This window comes from Apium graveolens, chromosome 4, assembly GCF_009905375.1.
Source record: "Apium graveolens cultivar Ventura chromosome 4, ASM990537v1, whole genome shotgun sequence".
NCBI lineage: Eukaryota > Viridiplantae > Streptophyta > Magnoliopsida > Apiales > Apiaceae > Apium > Apium graveolens.
In genome coordinates, this window is record NC_133650.1 from 191959130 (window position 1) to 191978944 (window position 19815).

The 19815-nt window shown below is 36.3% G+C and overlaps 2 protein-coding genes across 2 annotated transcripts in view; both read left to right on the plus strand.

Annotated features, from left to right (window-relative positions):
* The window catches only part of LOC141719247 (uncharacterized), a 58857-nt gene extending 50213 nt beyond the window's left edge, over positions 1-8644 (plus strand). The window contains exons 2-4 of the mRNA XM_074521621.1: positions 5999-6588; positions 6781-7612; positions 7927-8644. Coding sequence (XP_074377722.1) covers positions 5999-6588; positions 6781-7612; positions 7927-8644 — 2140 coding nt within the window. The remainder of the gene's footprint in view (positions 1-5998; positions 6589-6780; positions 7613-7926) is intronic.
* Positions 8645-14954: 6310 nt separating this feature from the next.
* On the plus strand, positions 14955-15383 carry LOC141719249 (uncharacterized). Its single transcript, XM_074521622.1, has one exon. It carries the CDS (start codon positions 14955-14957, stop codon positions 15381-15383), a length of 429 nt encoding a protein of 142 aa, XP_074377723.1.
* Positions 15384-19815: the final 4432 nt, after the last annotated feature.

Sequence of the window (19815 nt, forward strand, 5' to 3'; positions counted from 1 at the left end):
TTATCTAAGGTTCCTTATACATAGATATAGCTATCCCATGTGTTTAAGCTTCTAATTCCTTCACAATCTCTTCCAATAAATCAAGGAAGAAGATGGTGAATAGTAACCTTCAAGAAATAACTTTGGTTTTCTTGATTTTTATGAAAGTTCAAGGTAGCTTAAGCATAGATCAAGGCTTCCATGGGCATTTCAAGGATCTTTCATTGATTAAAAGCTTCAAGGAAGGTATAACTCTAAATTATCTTAGCATTAAGTTGTTTGGTATAAATGATTATGATGATGGAATGATAGATTAAGTGTAGTAGTTGCTTTGTCATGTTGAGATCTTAGTTTTTAAGTGTTTTTATTGATTTTGGAAGTTAAGAGTAGCACTAGTTGTTCTTGATGATTCATGGTATGATTTGGGCTTGGTTTAAATGGTTTAAAGTGGTTTATGAGTGATATTGTCATATGGTTGTATTGGGATTGATTGGTGATGGTTTGGTGTTGAATTGGTTTGGTAATATTTTGGGAAATCGCGTAAACATAGCCGTCGTAATGCCCGATTTACCGTAGACTGTTTTTGTTCTTAACATCAGAACCCTTGAACTCACTGTTAGGTTTTGACCATTGCCATTTTTAGATAGTTCATGTTACGAGCTTCGTTTTGATATGTGGTACGCTTGAATCCGATGTACGGTTTAGGAGAAACAACCGTTTTAAGTAACGGCGTTTCGCGAACGAACCATTATCCCTCGCCTTACTTTGAAACCTTGGTTAAGGAATTTAAATGACTAAATGGGGTATGAAACATTTATTTAAAGTGGATTAGGATGTTGTTAAGGTACTCGTGAAAGAATCGCTTTAAAATTCTTAATGGTAAATTTATTAAAAATGGTGGAGCCGAGGGTACTCGAGCGACTTAAGTGAATCGTTAAGCGCGAAAGCGAACGTTAGGACTCTAAATGGTTAAAGTCTAGTTTCTTAAGCGATCGGGGTTTAATTTAGACTTATGTTGTTATTCATAGGTTATCGGACCCACTCTAAGCTTAAGTCTATCCGGGAGCACTCAGGCAAGTTTTATACCCGTTATACTGTTGTTGTGATGTATACATTTGTATATGCATTATCTTGTGATAGATGCATAATGGTTAATTAGCAAATTCTTGCGATATATTGTAGCATGTGATATGGTATATATGCATGCCTGTTTCGTATTCTTGATACATATATCTGTTGATTCAGTTGATAATACATTTGCTAGAGATAAGCGGTATTTGCATATACCCTTAGTATAGGGGACCCAAAGGTGATCATTTTTCTAAAACCGGGAGTCGAGGCTCCCGAGTATAATATATATATATATATATATTTATATATATTTATATATATATGAATAGTTTTCAAAACTATGAATCGAATAAGGTTTATTCGATAACTTTATTTTATTAATGAATATTATTTTGAATATTCATTCGAGGGCTTATGACCCCGTTTATTTTGTTACTGAATATTATTTTGAATATTCATTCGAGGGCTTATGACCCCGTTTATTTTATTAATGAATATTATTTTGAATATTCATTCGAGGACTTATGACTCCGATTAATTACTAATTATTATTCTTTATTTTATTAAGGAATAATGTGTCGATAATCAAACTCATTTTTGATTATTCAAATAAAGATATTACTTTCGTATAAGTATATCTTTGGTTATTTAATATTCATTTCAAGTATAAGTTTTAAAACTTCTACTTCAATTATTTTTATAAAGATTATTCTTTATGAGAATATTATTTAAATAATAATATTCAGATATTTTCTAATATATTGGGACTGATTTATTTTATTAAATCAGCATTACTCCAAACATTCTTAAAAATGTTTGCGAGTCTTCAAAATGATTTTAAAAGTTAGAGCGGATCCCAAAACTCATTTTTTTTATATTTAAGATCTTCCTTTCAAAGGGGATTTAAATATTCGCTCAAAACCTGAGGGATCCGGCTCTGTGGTGTGTTTTATATTCGCAACAAGGTTGCTATTTTGATAAAAGAGTTTTTGATTACTTACCCAATACTCGGGAAGTAAAATTCTTGGAACAAGTTAATCCATTAACAGGCATCGCCTGGGAAATATCGGTGAGTTTTCCTTTCCAACTAGATACGACTTCTTGGTGGAGCCGTATCACCAAGTTTCTACTTGGGGAAAGTGGGGACGAGCTTTACGTTTCAGAGTCATGGATTTCATCTGAACTAGGAGTGGCGTAAGTGGTCGAGTGGCGCCGGCCCATCCTAATTATATTGGCCCAAATGGCCTGGAAGTTCCGCTAAGACGGTCCATTCCTTAGGAGTCCAGTGTTCGGTTGACAAGTAAATCCGACAGGTTCTCCTCTACATGTAGAAAATGGTGGGGTTGTACTACTGCGACTGATCATCGTAAGTGGTCTTCCTGGCGCGACAAACTCCCGTAATGAGTTCATCATCCAGTTGGATATTTCTGCAACACTACCCAGAACACTTCGATAGAAAGGCTACGGCTGGGCGATTGTTGAGTGTTGGCAGGGTCGAGTTTTCAAAATGGTGTTTCCATTGAATGAAGTATCTCGTAACTTCATTTCTTTTGAATGATATTTCAAAGATTGATTCTATACAAGTTATGCATTGTAGCTTCATATATGTGATGAACTAATTATAACTTGAACGGTGGTAGTTCAAGTAGTATTCGGAAAAGATATAAGTATATTGGAGTATCTTGTAACTTCATCTTTTAAACTTATATCTAGTAAATGATTATCTTGTGCATGTCAAAGATTTTCAGAAAAACGTTGAGACAAGGTTAGATATACGAGATCACGTTGCAACGATATTTTTATACAGTTGTAAACTGGAACTCTGTGTATATTATACATGTCAGAGGATTTCAAAGATTGTGAAAAGTATATATGTATATATATACTGAATATTTTGCAACTTGGTCGCGTTAAGATAACAAACTTGGTTCACTTCTTTTTGACCAAGACTTTCATGAGTACTATGAGAATGCTCATATATTGTTAATCATTATACATATTATTTTGGTGGGCTTGTTGCTCACCCTTGCTTTCTTCTTTCATCACACAATAACAGATAGAAAAGATGAACAGGACCAAGCTTCCAATTCGCAAGCGGTTAGGAAATGTTCCGGAGTTTTCTGGAAGCGTTGATGCCGCTGTAGCTGAGGTATAAATTACCAATAGGCTGGACTTTCAACTTCTGATGTACTAGACTTATGTATCTATATGAATTGTATTAATGGCAAAGAAATGTAAATTTATTCAGAACCCTTTTAAGGTGTAACGGTTTATAATTGTGGAATATAAGGACTTGTGTTATTTTTGGGTATTCATCTCTGAGACTATAACTTGTGGTGTGTGTGTGTATATTATGGGGTCACAGTATAAAGTAGTTGATTGTTTAATAAGATTGGGTGTTATTAAGGGAAATGGAACTCGTGACAACCCGGATCCCCGACCCCGGATTTGGGGGTGTTACAGAAATGGTATCAGAGCCAAGCGTTATAAACCTCAGAGATGATGTGACGTTAAGATAATAAGTTCACAAAGATAATAAAAACTCTTGCCAAGTTCATAGTCGGGCTACCTAACGTAGTACTGACAGTTAAAACCCTTATATGAACCCTTATAAATATCGTGATAGAAGCGTAGTTCGTTATCGTATATAGTAGCGGGACTCCGAACCCTGAGGGTGAGGAGCAACAGCATGATGATGTTTTATTACTGATTGGGGATCAGATTGTGGATCCAATGGAACACCCTAATGAGGGACCGGATGATATTCATATTAAGGATGTAGCGGTTGGGGATGTTGTCCCAGAAGGGATTGTTGTTGAGAAGGATCTCGTGGAGGATCCTAACAAGACTGAAGGGATGACCGCTGAGGAATTGATAACCATGGTTAGGGTGACTACCAGAGGTTGGATTGGCCGGTCACTGCCGGAGGTTCGTTCGAGTTTGTAAAGATAGTAGCCCCTTTAACGCGGCTTACTCGTAAGGCTGAGAAGTTTGAATGGACGGAGAAATGCGAGAACAACTTTCAAGAACTGAAGCAAAGATTGGTGATGGCCCCTATGTTGGCATTGCCGGATGGAAAAAGGAGATTTTGTGATTTGTATTGACGCTTCGCATAAGGAATTAGGGTGCTCTTATACAGCACAACAAGGTACTCGCGTACGCGTCAAGAAAATTAAGGGAATATAAAATTCGATATCCCCATCCATGAGCTTGGGCTCATGGTAATAGTTTTGCCCTAAAGATTGGAGGCACTACTTGTATGATGAGAAGTGCAAGAATTACCTAAGCCATAAGTGCTTTAGTACATTTTCACGCAGAAAGAGCTCAACATGCGCCAAATGAGGTGGTTAGAGCTAATCAAGGATTACGATTATGAGATTCTTTATCGTTCGGGGAAAGCCAATGTGGTGGCTGATGCCCTTAGTAAAAAGGAGAGACTCAAGATGATAATGTCTTTGAGAGAGTTTATAAGAGATTTTGAGAAAATGGAAATAGAAGTGAAGGTAACCAGAGCCGGTACCGAAAAGCTGTTTGAGATTGCAATACAGCCTGAATTATTGGAAAAGAACATATTGTGCCAGAAAAAGTGATGAATGAAGGAATAGAGCCAATAAATAGATAAGAGATTAATACCGAGAAAGATGATAAGGGAATAATGAGGTATTCCTACAGAATTTGGGTTCCAAATGTTCAAGAGCTTAAAGATGAGATCTTAGATGAAAGCTAGTTTGAGGAATAAGATTTAGAGCAAACCCTGAACGTGATAGTCAGGGAGGTCGCCATCAAGATAGAAGGAACCCATAACACGATGAAGTGGAAAATGAGGATTTAAAATATGTAGGATGACCCCGATTATGGGGAGGAGGAGGGAATGTTCAGACTAAGGAAACAGAAGTCGAGTAAGGAAAGGAGACCCGAGACGGTACTCCTATACGAAAATTTATGGACCTGTCTAGACAGAACTTAGACTATTATCCCCAACCACCACCCTGAGGAAACAATACGGTGAGAAATTCTTTCAGGACCTTTAAGTCCCCAGCCAATGAGCAGCAGCCATGAATCTGAAGAATACCTAAAATTGTGCCACGTGCCCCTTTTCCTTTTCTCACAACCCCATTTTGTCCCGTTTTTATAAATTTAACGAACCATCGCGCAAATAAAATAATCCCGAAAAATTTCAAATAAATTTTTAAAATGTCACGAATAATTTAAAGTGATTAAAAATAATTTTTTCAAAAATTTTAAAGTATTTTTAAAACATAACTCGTACTCGCAGTTCATAATTAACAAACCGAGCTGCACTTAAAACAATTTCAGAAAATCATGAGAATAATTTTAAGATGTTATAAATATCCCAAAGTTAATTAAAACATAATTTTCAAAATTTTAAAACAATTTCTAAAACACAATTTATACCCGCTTTTTAACAATTAACGAAACAACGCGCGGGTGAAATTAATCCCAAAACAATTCCGAAACAATTTTAAAAAATTCTCGAAATATTCCAAACTTAAATAAATATGAGTTTCATGATTTTTAAAGAATTCTGGAATTAATACAGATTTTACAAATAAATGCACTCAGAAAATCTTACAGGGTTAATTAATTGATGAAATATTGATTTCTAAATTTTGTAAAATCCCAAAAATAATTATTGTAATTATAAAACCATAAAACTAATTTTAGAGACAATCCAAATATTTACGAATTTAAAATTGTAATAAAATCACCTTTAAAATTAAAACAAAACAATATAACTCAATCTTTAACTACACATTCCAATCATTTACACCAATAAATCACAGACAAATAGTATATATCAACATACTGCTGCCAAAACCAAGACACATATTTTATTTAATTAATACTTCTACAATTACATATTTAAATAATTCAAAATTATACGAGTCATTATACTGGATATTTGCAAAAAGTGTAAAACATCTAGGTGGAAAGTAGTTGAAGATAGAAATGGGCCTAATATGGATATATCTAAGTCGAAGGAATATAAAGTCCCAGCAAAAGTGTTGAGGTACTTTTCTTTGAAGCCATGGCTGCAAAGAATGTTCATGAGCTCTGATTATTCTAACTCAATGATATGGCATGCGTTAGCACGAAAAAAGGATGGCAAGTTGAGGCATCCGGTTGACGGCAAGGGCTGGAAGTCTCTAGATACCAAATATCCAGAATTCGGGGCAGAAATGCGAAATGTTAGGTTAGGATTAGCTGCCGACGGATTTAATCCATATCGGTCAATGAATATTTCTCATAGCACCTGGCTAGTTGTGCTAGTGAATTACAACCTTCCCCCTTGGTTAGTCATGAAACCTGAAAATTTAATTCTTTCAACCTTAATTCCTGGCCCTATTTATCCTAGCAACGAGATTGATGTTTATATGCAGCCATTAATCAAAGAATTGAAAGAATTATGGGAGGTTGGGATAGAAACTTATGATGCAAGGGTAGACAACACATTTAGGCTGCACGCAGTCCTCTTATGGACGATAAGTGACTTTCCGGGATATGCAGTTTTATCGGGTTGAAGCACGAAAGGTAAACTGGCCTGCCCTTCATGCCACTACGAGACCTCGTCAACATATTTAAAATATAGCAAGAAGGTGGTATATTTAAACCAAAGAAAATTTCTTCCTCCCGACCACAAGTGGAGGTCTGATAGGCGGAGATTCAATGGGAATGTAGAATTGCTAGGAAGTCCTGAACTGTTAACAGGAACAGAGGTTGAGAATCTTTTGTGTGGCTATGAAAATGACTTCGGGAAGCAACAGAAAAAACATAGGGGTTCTTCATCAGATTGCCCTTGGAAGAAAAAGTCCATCTTTTTCGAGTTACCATATTGGAGCAGTAATATGGTAAAGCATAACCTAGATGTGATGCATATTGAAAAGAACATTTGTGATAAAATTATGGGTACTTTATTAGATATCGGGGGCAGGATAAAAGATCATCTTAGTGCTCATCAAGATCTAGAAGAAATGGGGATTAGGAAAGATCTTCATCCAGTCAGATGTGATGATAACAAACATGTTAAAGTTAGGACAGCTAGTTTTGATATGACCAAAAAAGAAAAAGAAATCTTTTGTTCAGTTCTGATGAATGCTAAGTTACCCCACAGATTTGCCTCTAATATTAGTCGCTGTATTCAAATGAATGAGCGGAAGATATCGGGTTATAAGAGTCATGACGCACATTTTATTCTTCAATTTCTATTCCAATTTGCGGTGGTTAAAACTCTAAAACCTGAGGTAGAAATACCTTTAATGAGGTTGGGGGCATTTTTTCGGGGTATATGTGGCAAAGTCATCGAATTAGAAGATGTTGAGAAGTTACCAAATGAAATCATTGAGATACTTTGTGAACTTGAAATGATCTTTCCATCTGCGTTTTTCGACATAATGGTTCACTTACCAATTCACTTGTGTAAGGAAATCGAATTTGGAGGTCCGGTGCACTTAAGGTGGATGTTTGGAGTTGAAAGTTATTTGTGCAAGTTGAAATCCTATGTTCGAAATAGGAGCAAGCCAGAGGGGTGCATAGCTGAGGGGTACTTGGTTGAGGAATGTTTAACATTTTGTTCTTGATTTTTTGATGAGCAGTGTAAAAACAGAAGTGATCAGAAGGACTGTAACAAAGATGCTGGATATCCTATTGGATCTCGTAAAAGAAAAGATGGGAAATCTATACACCTAGAAGATAAAGTATGGACTAAGGCTCATTGATACATATTCAACTGTGACAACGAAGAAATCGAGAAGCTTAAAAAGTAAGTGTTTCTGGGAACAAAGAAAGCTGATCCAAATTTTATAAAACTGTAAACCATCATAATCTTGTGCTAATTTGGTGTTATTATAATTGTAGTGAGCACCGTAGCTTGGTTGAAAAAGATGCGAAGGTAAAGAAGTATAAACGTGAAAGAACACATGCAACTGAATTTCACAAGTGGTTAAAAGAGGTGGTTCGAAACAAAAATGACATATCAATGGAATTATCGTCTTTGGCAAGAGGGCCTCATCGGGCAGCTAAACAATTTACGGGTTATATTGTCAACGGGTTCAGATTTCACACCAAGCAGAGAGATAGTAGGTGTACTACACAGAATAGTGGTGTCTTCCTCACTGCTTTAACCACTAATTTCGCGACTGTTAAAGACAAAAATCTAATAGTTGGGGAAGTTGGTTATTATGGCGCAATTGAGGACATCATTGAGGTTGACTATTGGGGAGCACTGGCTGTAGTCATATTTAGGTGTTGTTGGTATCAAAAAGAAAAGGATTGTCATGGGTTAACAAGAGTGAATTTTAATAAATTATATGAAAAAGATGATCCTTTCGTTCTAGCTACACAAGTTCAGCAAGTCTTCTATGTAGAAGACCCTACTGAAAAGAATGTGCATTTTGTCATCAAGAAATTTCCGAAGGATCAGTATTCTGATGTAGAAGACGAGATAAATGTAGTAGTAGAAATCACCGAAGAACGATTACCTACAGATGATATCATGAGTTGGTGCAGAGATGACGTTCAGATAAAACAAATTCCGGTTACCCTTGATGAAGAAGTAGATAATAATGAAATCTGACAAAAAGAGAATTTATTTTCTCTTTATAGTTTTGCTACTTTGTAGTTATTTCATATTTTGATCAGTTTCAATTGTGGTAGTTTAAATTAAAAGAATCATTTGTATTCCTTAGTTGTAAAAGAATGTTGTATTTAGTTGAATTTTTTGCAAATTTGGTATTTTATTTCTCTTGTTCATAAAATCTGTTGTGTTTCCATTATTCGTGTTTTTTTTTGTTGTAAAATCTAATTGTGGTAGTTTAAGTTAAAAGAATCATTTGTAGTCTCTTATTCAAATATAAATGTGGTATTAAGTTCATTTTTTTGTTCTAGTCAGTGTTTCTATTATTCGTGTTAGTTTTTGTTGTATTTCCCTTTGTCATATTTGTGCACGTTTTAATTACTAATTTTTCTTAAAATGTTCTTATTTTCAAGATGGCGTCTAAGGATTACATTCTCAGATTTTTCCACAAGAGACAGTTTACAAAGACAAGATATGTTGGTGGTTTATGTAAGGAGATAGTGGAATATGTTGATTCTGATAGGTTCTCGTACACTATCGTGATGGAATATGTGAAGGATGATGTCAAATATGGAGAAATAGGCGGTGTTTATGTTAAAAAGGTGCCAACTGGTTGGAAGCTTATTGACAATGATCACGACTTACAGGAGTTTGTATAGACAATTGAAGGGGATAGGTTGGATTTTTATGTTGATGAGATTGTTGACAAATCTGTGGAGCCTAAGCCACAGATGCAGCCATATGTGATTGTGCGACCAAGAACTCATTTTTTTGAAGGTATATTTATTTTGTCGAGTTGCGTTCATATTTTTTGGTTATTACTCATGTATTGTGGTGTCAAAATAATATTTTGTATCCACTTAATGTACCAACAGGTTTAGAAGTAAAGCGTAAGTTTGTGACGATAGACGGACTGCAGAAACAAAGAACTAGCCGTCGTTTGCTTGTTGATAATCCCGAGGCTGAGAATGAGCAGGGAAACTCAAAGAAAGTTGTTCCAAAGGTAATAAGTTCAATTTGGTAGTTATTCTTCTACCATAACTGCCTTGAGTCTAACTTAAAATTTATGTTTTCTCTATCAGATAACAGAGTATGAGAAGAAAAGGATGGTGCATGTAGTAGATAATAAAAAGAAAATTGAAGAGTTGGGATTAAAAAGGATCGCTGATGGTCTGACCAATAAGAACAAAGAAAAAGTTCAAGTGGATGATGACTTGGAACTTGATGGGGAGTACGTTCCTGGATAAGATAGTTGTGAAGCTGAAGACGATGAAGACATGGTTGCTAAGAAGGTTGCTAAAGAAAAACAATCTTTCAAGATTAAAGCTAAAACGGTGAAGAAAGTGTCCAATCCTATTGGCAGGGCGCCAATGACACGTTCAAGGATCGTACGTCCTTCATCTACACAGGTACGTAATTTCATTTGTGTTGTGGACTTTTTAGCAGTTTTTGGTTCTTACACTATTTTTAATTGTGTTAATAACTACTAACAGTCTGTAAACTTACTCCATCCTCCATCTCGAAAGTCAACCCCTCCGGTAACTGAACCTCCGGTAACTGAACCTCCGGTAACTGAACCATCATCCCCTGTTTTACCACCTCCCCCTCCCTTTCTTAAAGATATATCACCAACCTTTCCTCAGAGAGTGGCACCACCAAAAAAGTATAGTAATCAGGGTATTGGTTCAATGGAGGCTTATAACTTGGTAAAAGAACGCCAGAAAATATTAGAAAAAGAAAAAAACCAAACTGATGATGGTGGTCAGCCATGTGAAGAAGAAACTCATGAGGAAGCCACATCTCCTGGTAATAACTATTTTTACTACTATTGGCTTGGTTCAACAATTTGAATAGGTTCTTGGCTTAATCTTTTTTACAACTTTTTGGTCCAGAAAAGAAGAGGAAGCGTAGAGGACCCACTTTAATGAAAGCTGTGTACACAAGAAAAGAAGATGAGAAGAAGATTATTAAGCTGAACAAGGAGTTGCAGGCCGTGGCCGATAATGACAAAACCTTGTCTGAATTCAAGGATTTTTTGGGGACATTAGGTAGGCAGTCTGTCCCCCTTGATTCAATTAACTGGCATAGAGTTCCTGAGCAACTGAAGGAGGATTTATGGAAATTTGTGAAGGTAAACACAAAAAATAATCTATGTATAATATCTATTTTTGTATTTTTGTTCATAGTATATGATTAAATTAAAATTGACACTCTATATCCCTGAGATGTAAAAGGCAGCTAATAATTTAACTTAATTTATTTAGACAAAATATGAGATTCCCGAAGAGGGAAGAACTTATACATTAAGGACCATTGGTGCTCTGTGGAGGCTGCACAAAAGCTGAGTTAAGTAGAGTCATTATCTTGCTTATGATAATGATGACGACAGGCTGAAAAACAAGCCTAATGTCATTCCACTTGAAGAATTCAAGGTGCTTCTTAAATATTAGGGGAATGAAGAAGTTCAGGTATATGTATTTATTTATCAATCACTTAGCTAGATGTCCACCTTATCACAATGTTTTTTTGAAAAATTGGTGGAACTTATTTTATATTTCTGCACCTTATTGGATAATCAGGATCGAGCTAGGAAAAATGCGAAAAATCGTACGTTGATTGTAGAAACACACACAGCTGGTCGTAAAAGTTTTGCTCAAATTGGCGAGAAAATTGTATGTCCAGCGCTTAAAAATTGATTTCCTTTTCTCTGTTTTAATCATCGCATTTCTGTTTTCTTGCATTATATTGGTTTGGCATAATGCCATTCTTTGCATTTTTCACAGAAAGAGGAAAAGAAAATTGATCCATCTGAATTAGCTCTAAAAGATGATATTTACTCAAATTCTCGCAAACGGGAACCAGGACGACAGTATAAGGTACCAATGCAATTTACTTAATTGTTTTAGTCATTTCCATCTTTACAATATCATATAGTTTTTATTATTCAGAGTGGCACTCATTTTTAATGTGTTTGTATTATTGTTTATTGGTAGACTCCCAATGCTGAAAATATCACTGGTGATGACCAAGTCATAAAACCCAGCCATAGTCCCAATTGGCTTCTGGGCAGATCTGGGAAATGTAGAAAATTGAAAAAGGATCAGCAACAACAGCTTCTTAGTTCCAGTATTACTCCTACTGATATGGAGGATTTGAAGAAGACAATAAGGGAAGAATTGATGGCTGAAATGCAGGAGATGGTAGATAAAAAGGTTTCTGAAAAAGTTACCAAGGTCATAGTAAATCTTGGAGAAATCAATCCAGATTTTAAACACATTAATCTTGAAGAATTATGCGCGGACAGTGATGAAAGTGAGGACAACAAAGAAGAAGAGGATGGTGATTGTGAGCCTGAAAGTGACGAGGACGATCTTAATGAAATTCATGATGCTTAATGTTGTTCAGTACTTTTATTTTATAAATGTGTGCTTTTGGTATATTGCTACTTAGACATGAAAATAGACTATGTTTTGTCTAGATTTATGGTGTAACGACGTAGGTCGACTATGTGTTTAGACTTTGAGATTTAGTACTAGACATGGTTGCAAGATGATCTTCTGGTATAAGCCATTTCTTGGGCCTTATTGACTTGTATTTTGTTGGATTTGCCATCTGGCCGGAATTGGAAATGTGACTTGTGATTTTGGGATGGTTTTTGACATTTCAAACAGGATATTGCAACTTAGAGTAATAAAAAGTGTTGCAAATTAATATTGCTAAAACTATTAAAAAGCATTACAATATGAACACAAGTGTTGCACTACAATGTTGCTAAAACTATTAAAAGCATTATAATAGGAACACAAGTGTTGCAGTACAATGTTGCTAAAAATGATAAATTATGCCAATAGGGAAAAAGTGTTACATAAAAATGTTGCAAAAAATTGACTTTTGTAATATATTAGACTCCAAAATGTTACAAGAAAGTGTTGCAGTATTTTATTGCAACACCATCAATATGTTGCTAAAACTGGAAAAAATGTTGCAATAAAGCGAGTTATTGTGACACATTTAAATGTTGCAATAAGTCCAAAAAATGTTGCTGCAACGCCAAATTTTAGTAAAAATGTTGCAAAAACCTCTATTGTAACATATTTGGTATCTTTTACTACACTTTTTTGGGGTTGTAATAGCCCATATATGGTGTTGTGACTTTCTTCCTTTGTTATTAAACTATTGCTGACCATCCTTGAAAACCCTGCTAGTGAGAAGTCACATCACTCTGATAAGAGTTTCTTAACTCAAAATCCTTGATTGATGATTTAAACCCCTTTGTATAGATCTTTATAAAGTTCTCCTTTGCATCAGTTTTATAAAAGTTAATTGCTCTTTAAATAAAAGAATTTTTTCTTGAGAATGGTGAATTGGACTAAGACGCAAGTCCCTTTCACACTTATTATGTTAGGCTTAAAAGATGCCTAGGGATCCCATTAAATTGTTAAGAACCCATCGAGGTTCGGGATTGCTTCGCGGCTGATCACCGGCTGTAATCCGTAGCGTCATAAAATGATTTTGAGCAATGATTTGGTTACAAATATTTTGACTTGAATAATGATGCCATACACCTCAATTTTCAGTTATAAATTGCTATGATGTTAAATTCTGTCTTATGATATACCTTGCTGAGCGTTTGGCTCACTTCTTGTTTTTCATTTATGTCATTCCAGCCAGCAAGTATGGTTAGATTCTAGCAGACTGCTCGTAATTCTACCGGTGGAGATGCTGAGGCTTATGTGAGAGCTCAGGTAGTATAGTTGGCGTTTGTGTGAGGACCGGTAGCTTTAAATATAAGTTGTAATAGTTGTAGTGTTGGACTGTTCAAACCCTGAACCTTTACGATCTTGGATTCTGTTGTTAACAACCGTTTGTAATAACTTTGTATTTATTCAGTTATATTTTGTTAGTGTTATTTTGGGGTTGTGACAGGTCTTGGTATCAGAGCTAAGGTTTAGAGTCCCTGAATAGTCCATATAGGTTATAGGAAATATATATATATATAGGAAATGCGTGAGTGTAAGTAGATATTATTCAAGTAATTTGCTAATATTTTCCTTCGTATAAATTGTTTCTCAGCAAAGGATGCATTCTTCTTCGTCCTCGGCGCCATCCGACACTATAGCATTCTCCATGTCCGCTGACTTGAGGCTCCAATATGATAGGCTCCAAGGGAAGTATGACCGACGTATGGAGCGACTGGATGTGGCTTTCCAGGATGATACCCAGCTTAAGGAGGAACCTAAGGCGCAATTGATTGCGAGACTCGAGTCCTTGACGCAGTTCGTTAACACTAAGCTTGGGGAGATGCCATCACACTGTAACCGCAGCAGCCAGTACACCATCTAGATGGTAGTAGATGAACTTCGGGGCATTGTGAAGGTGCTTCAGGGAGAGCAGTGGGTAGAGATCCCGATAGCCCGAGATGCTAACGAGGAGACCTAGGTTGATGACTGTTAGGCCGAATTAGGAGCCAGACTTCCTATTCCCTTTCTAGTTGGCTACCCTTTATGTTGATTGTATTTCTCGAACTATGTAGTTTCTGCATTTCTTTTTAGAACTATGATGTCGTTGACTTTTAAAAATTCTAACCTTGATTGGTGGTGTTGTAAGATAACTTTGTTTTAATGCTTAATGCACTATCGTTTCGTTTCATTTCATTATCGTTCAATTTAGCTTCACTTTTACTTCTAGAATTGTATATCAACTCATTAACTAAATCTGAATGCATGTGATTCCCTTAATTTCTTGTCACATTTGTTTTGATTGTTATTCCCTTAACTACCTTATTAAACCTTTTATATCAGAATCATACTTGCGATTATCATAATTGTTTCGAGCTTCCTTATGTAATTCTGTTGTTCAATTTTGCCTATATTTTTGCTTTCCTGCTTATATTCATGTATAACTTTGCTAAAATCTAGACATCATGTGATCAAATTAACCCTGTGATAACCTAGCTTTGAAATATCTGTCATAATCATATCTTCTTGTTACCAATTTTCTTTTCAGAAATATGCCTCCTAAAAAGATAAAGCAAACCAATACTGCTTCTGCAACCGACCCCAATATCCTTCGAATATTGGAAGTTCTGCAACAACAGACTAATGGAATTGCTCAACAATAACAAACTCTTCAACAACAATTCCAACAACAACAATTTCGAAACCAAGAGAATCATGATCAACACCAATATCAACCAGATCCACCCGAGCTTCCTCAACAAATTGTGATTTTCAAAACTTTTCAGAATGTGAACCCTCCAGCTTTTCATGATACCACTGATCCCGTAGTATCCAACACTTAGATAAGAGAAATGGAGAGATCTTTCGAATTGGTTCGACTAGGGGAAGAACAGAAGACCATCTATGCCGCATATTTCTTGAAAGGGGAAGCAATTTATTGGTGGGATTTAGTCAAAGCTTTGGAAGAAGTTCAACCGGTTACGTGGACTAGGTTCAAGGAGTTATGCTTGGAAAAATATTACCCCCGGTTTATGCAGAAACAGATGGAGATGAAATTCCTGGAATTGAAACAAGGAAGTATGAAAGTTTTGGAATATGAGAAGAAGTTTACCGAATTGTTAAAATTTATGACTAAGTATACGAATACTGATGAAGAGAAGGCTCAAAGGTTTCAACAATGGCTCGAATATTGGATTCGAGATAGAGTGTCGATGTTTGAGATTGGTACCTACGCTGGGGTAGTCCAGAAGGCAGCATTGATTGAAAGTAATGAAGCATAATCCAGAAAGGGAAGAGATATTAAGAAGAGGAAAGTGTTTCATCAGAAGGAGATGTTAGAATCAGGGAACCAGCAAGATAGAAATGTGAAGAGAATTGGATTCCAGAAAGGATGAAATGCACGTAAGAAAGGGGACGTGAACAAGAGACAAGACAATAAAGGAAACCATCAACAGAATCAGGGTCAAGCGAATGATGACAAACAGCCAAGGGTCAAATGTAGGTATTGTGGGAAAAGCATCCAGGAATTTGCAACAAGCTCAACATGACATGTTATCGATGTAATCAGAAGAGACATTTGGCCAATAAGTGTAAAGTGCAGAAACATGGAGTAACATGCTACAAGTGCGGAAAAGTTGGACATATCTCCAAGGAGTGGAGGTCCACCGGATATCAAGAGCATGATGAATATAGCCAGCACCAGCACCGCATCACTACCAAAAATGTTGACGTTACCTCCACCACCTTTAGAGACTCTATAAGCATTAGCAAGAACTTTTAATCTGAAGATGAAGGATGTTGTTCAGAATTCTGAGGTGATAACAGGTTAGCTTTCGATAAATAGTGTTGAAGCTAAATTATTGATTGATTCAGGAGCTACAAAGTCTTTTATATCAGAAACTTTTGCTAATAGATTAAACTATGATAAGAAGGGTATGAGTGAAGCGATGAACATTGTAATTTCCAATCAAGAAAAGATACCTGTGAGTCAATTTTGCCCTCAAAGATGAGATTGACATCTCTGGGCATAAGTTTTCAATTGACTTGATACTTTTCAAGTTAGGGGAGTTTGATATAATATTAGGAATGGATTGGTTAGGAAAGAATAATGCTCAGATAGATTGTAGATCTAAGAAGGTCTATCTTCGAGCAAGGAATGGGAGTAAGGTGATATTTAAGGGCCAGAAGCAAGAGCAGCTATTTCTCATCGCTATTCAAGCAAGCAAGCTACTTAAGAAAGGTTGTGAAGCATATTTAGCCTATGTAGTAGATTCAAAAAAGGGAGTTTCTAGCATGGAGGATATTCCAGTAGTGAGAGAGTTTCCCGATGTGTTTTCAGAGGAATTACTAGGACTACCGCCAGATCGACAAATTGAGTTTGAGATTAATCTTGCCCCAGGAACTGAACCCATTTCGAAGGCACCTTATAGAATGGAACCAGCAGAGATGAAGGAGTTAGTGACTCAGATACAAGAACTTTTGGATAAAGGAGTCATAAGGCCCAGTACCTCACCATGGAGAACGCCAGTTCTTTTCGTAAAGAAGAAAGACGGAAGCATGAGACTCTGTATCGACTACTGGGAGTTGAATAAAATGACGATTAAGAATCGGTATCCGTTGCCGAGAATAGACGATTTATTTGACCAACTGAAAGGAGCAAAATGTTTTTCAAAGATTGATTGGAGGTCGGGATACCACCAATTAAAGATTAAACCAAAAGATATCCCAAAGACGGCATTTAGGACGAGGTATGGACATTATGAGTTTTTAGTAATGCCTTTCGGATTAACAAATGCCCCTGCAGCTTTTATGGATATGATGAATCGAGTTTTCAAGAAATACTTGGACCAGTTTGTTGTGGTGTTCATTGATGATATTTTAATATATTCAAAGATGGAAGAAGAGCATGAGCAACACTTGTGGATAGTTTTGGAGATTCTTAGATAAGAGAGGTTGTATGCAAAGTTCTCAAAGTGTGAGTTTTGGTTAAAAGAAGTTCAATTTTTAGGACATATAATTGGAAGTGAAGGAATTAGGGTGGACCCCGTAAATATCGAAGCAATTGTGAGTTGGGAGAGACCAAAGACTCTTACGGAAGCAAGAAGTTTTCTAGGATTGGCTGGATACTACAGAAGGTTCGTAAAGGATTTCTCAAAGATCGCTACGCCGTTGACCAAGTTGATAAGGAAGAATCATAAGTTTGAATGGAATGCAGAATATGAAGAAAGCTTTCAAGAGTTAAAGCAAAAATTGGTGACCGCGTTGGTATTAGTACTACCCAACGGCAAAGGAGATTTTTTGATATATAGCGACGCTTCGCATAAAGGACTAGGCTGTGTGCTAATGCAACATAATAAGGTGATTACATATGCATCACGACAGCTTAAACCTCATGAATTAAAATACCCAATCCATGATCTGGAATTGGCATCCATAGTGTTCGCACTCAAGATATGGAGACATTACCTGTACGGGGAGAAGTGTGAAATCTTTACGGATCATAAAAGCCTGAAGTATATATTCACCCAGAAGGAACTCAACATGAGACAACGGAGATGGTTGGAGCTAATCAAGGATTACGACTGTTCGATACATTACCATCCAGGAAAGGCAAACGTAGTCGTCGATGCCTTGAGTAGAAAGGAAAGATTGAATGCGATAGCCATGTCAAGGGAATTATCTGAGGAGATGGAAAGATTTGAGTTAGAACTCTATATTTACGGGATGTCGTAAGAGTTTCGTCATGGCATGACTTTTCAGCCAGAACTATTGCAGAAGATAAAGAAATGCCAAGAAGAAGTGATGAGTAGAGAGAATAATCAACTGACGGGGGAATAGATATGTACGAAGAAAGATGAACGAGGAATATTAAGATTTGCATCAAGGATTTTGATCCCTCAAGCGATTGAATTGAAGAACGAGATACTACAGGAAGTGCACAACTCGAAATTTTTGATCCACCCGAGGAGCACAAAGATGTATCAAGATTTGAAAAAGAAAATTTGGTGGCCAAACATGAAAAGAGAAATTACAGAATGGGTCTTAAGTGTTACACTTGTCAAAAAGTAAAAGCGGAACATCAAAGATAGAGCGGATTGATTCAACCATTAAAGATTCCTGGGTGGAAATGGGAAATTATCGCCATGGACTTCATAGTCGGATTGCCTCGAACAAAATCCGGACACGACGCCATATGGGTTATAGTTGGTCATCTTACGAAATCGGCACATTTCTTACCCATCAACGAGAAGACTTCATTGAATAGGTTGGTTCATATGTACGTACGTGAAATTGTGTTACGATACGGCGTTGATAGTTTCATATCGAGATCCACGATTCAATTCGAGATTTTGGAAACAGTTTCAGGAAAGTTTGGGCATAAAGTTAAATATGAGCATCGCATATCATCCTCAGACGGACGGTCAGATTGAGCGAACTATACAAACAATTGAAGACATGTTGCGCAGCTGTGCAATCGATTTCGCTGGGAGTTGGGATGATCACTTACCACTCGTAGAGTTCTCGTACAACAATAGTTACCACTCCAGCATCGGAATGCCTCCATATGAAGCCTTATGCGGAAGAAAGTGCAGATCTCCGACAAATTGGGATGAGGTAGGAGAAAGAAAAGTTCTCGGCCCTGAATTGGTTCAGCAAATGAAGGAAACAATCGCCTTAATTCAGAAGAGACTAATTAATTCTCAAGACAGATAAAGGAAGTATGCTGATCCTTCCCGAAAGGATGTGAGTTTCCAAGTGGGTGAAGTTGTATTGCTGAAAGTGTCACCATGGAAGGGTTTGACTCAATTTGGGAAAAAGGGGAAATTGGCACTGCGTTATATTGGTCCTTTTGAAGTTCTAAATCAAATAGGAAAAGTATCCTCTGAGTTAGCACTACCGCCTCAATATTAACATGTTCATAATGTATTCCACGTGTCTTTGCTCAAAAAGTATAATCCGGATGTCAATCATGTGATAGAGTATGAACCGTAAGAAATTCAGAAAGATTTATCTTACGTGGAGCAACCTGTCAAGATACTCGACTGGCAAGAGAGGAGCCTTAGAAATAAGTCAGTAAAATTGGTAAAAGTGCTTTGGAGGAATCCCAAGGTCGAAGAATCGACATGGGTGCTAGAGTCTGATATGCGTAATCGATTTCCTCACTTGTTCTCCTAGATTTTGAGGACAGAATCCTTTAAGGGGGAGAGGATGTTACAACTGGTATATTTCTAGTTGAATTATGTGTATATATATTTATATATCAAGAGCGAGTCAATTATGTGCTTTTAGAGTCTTAAGGGTCATACTTTGTGAGTTGTAAATTAAATATTTATTTGGAATTTTTTTTGAGAAAAGGAATGCCTTTATTTGAGTAATTTGTGATATATTATTAAAGATATTAGTTTATGGAAATTCTTTATATAAAAACTTGTTTCCTTAAAATTCTCGAAAGTGATCTCAAAAAGTTTCTAAAATCCTAAACTATTTTATTGTATGACTTTTGGGATTTAAAGATTTATATTTTTATTTATAAAATTCTTTCTATAAAATGATATTTGATTTTTTTGATTAATAATTTTCCATTTACCATGATAACCTTGCATGCAAAAATCCACTCGATTGAAGGGAGGGGTATTATTGTCAAATCCAACCCTACTAACTTCACGTTAACTAGTCAATTTCCTAAGTTGCACTTGCATGCAAACCTTGTTA

Coding starts and splice junctions, on each gene's coding strand:
- LOC141719249 (XM_074521622.1), top strand. CDS start 14,955: ATGGAGAGATCTTTCGAATTGGTTCGACTAGGGGAAGAACAGAAGACC.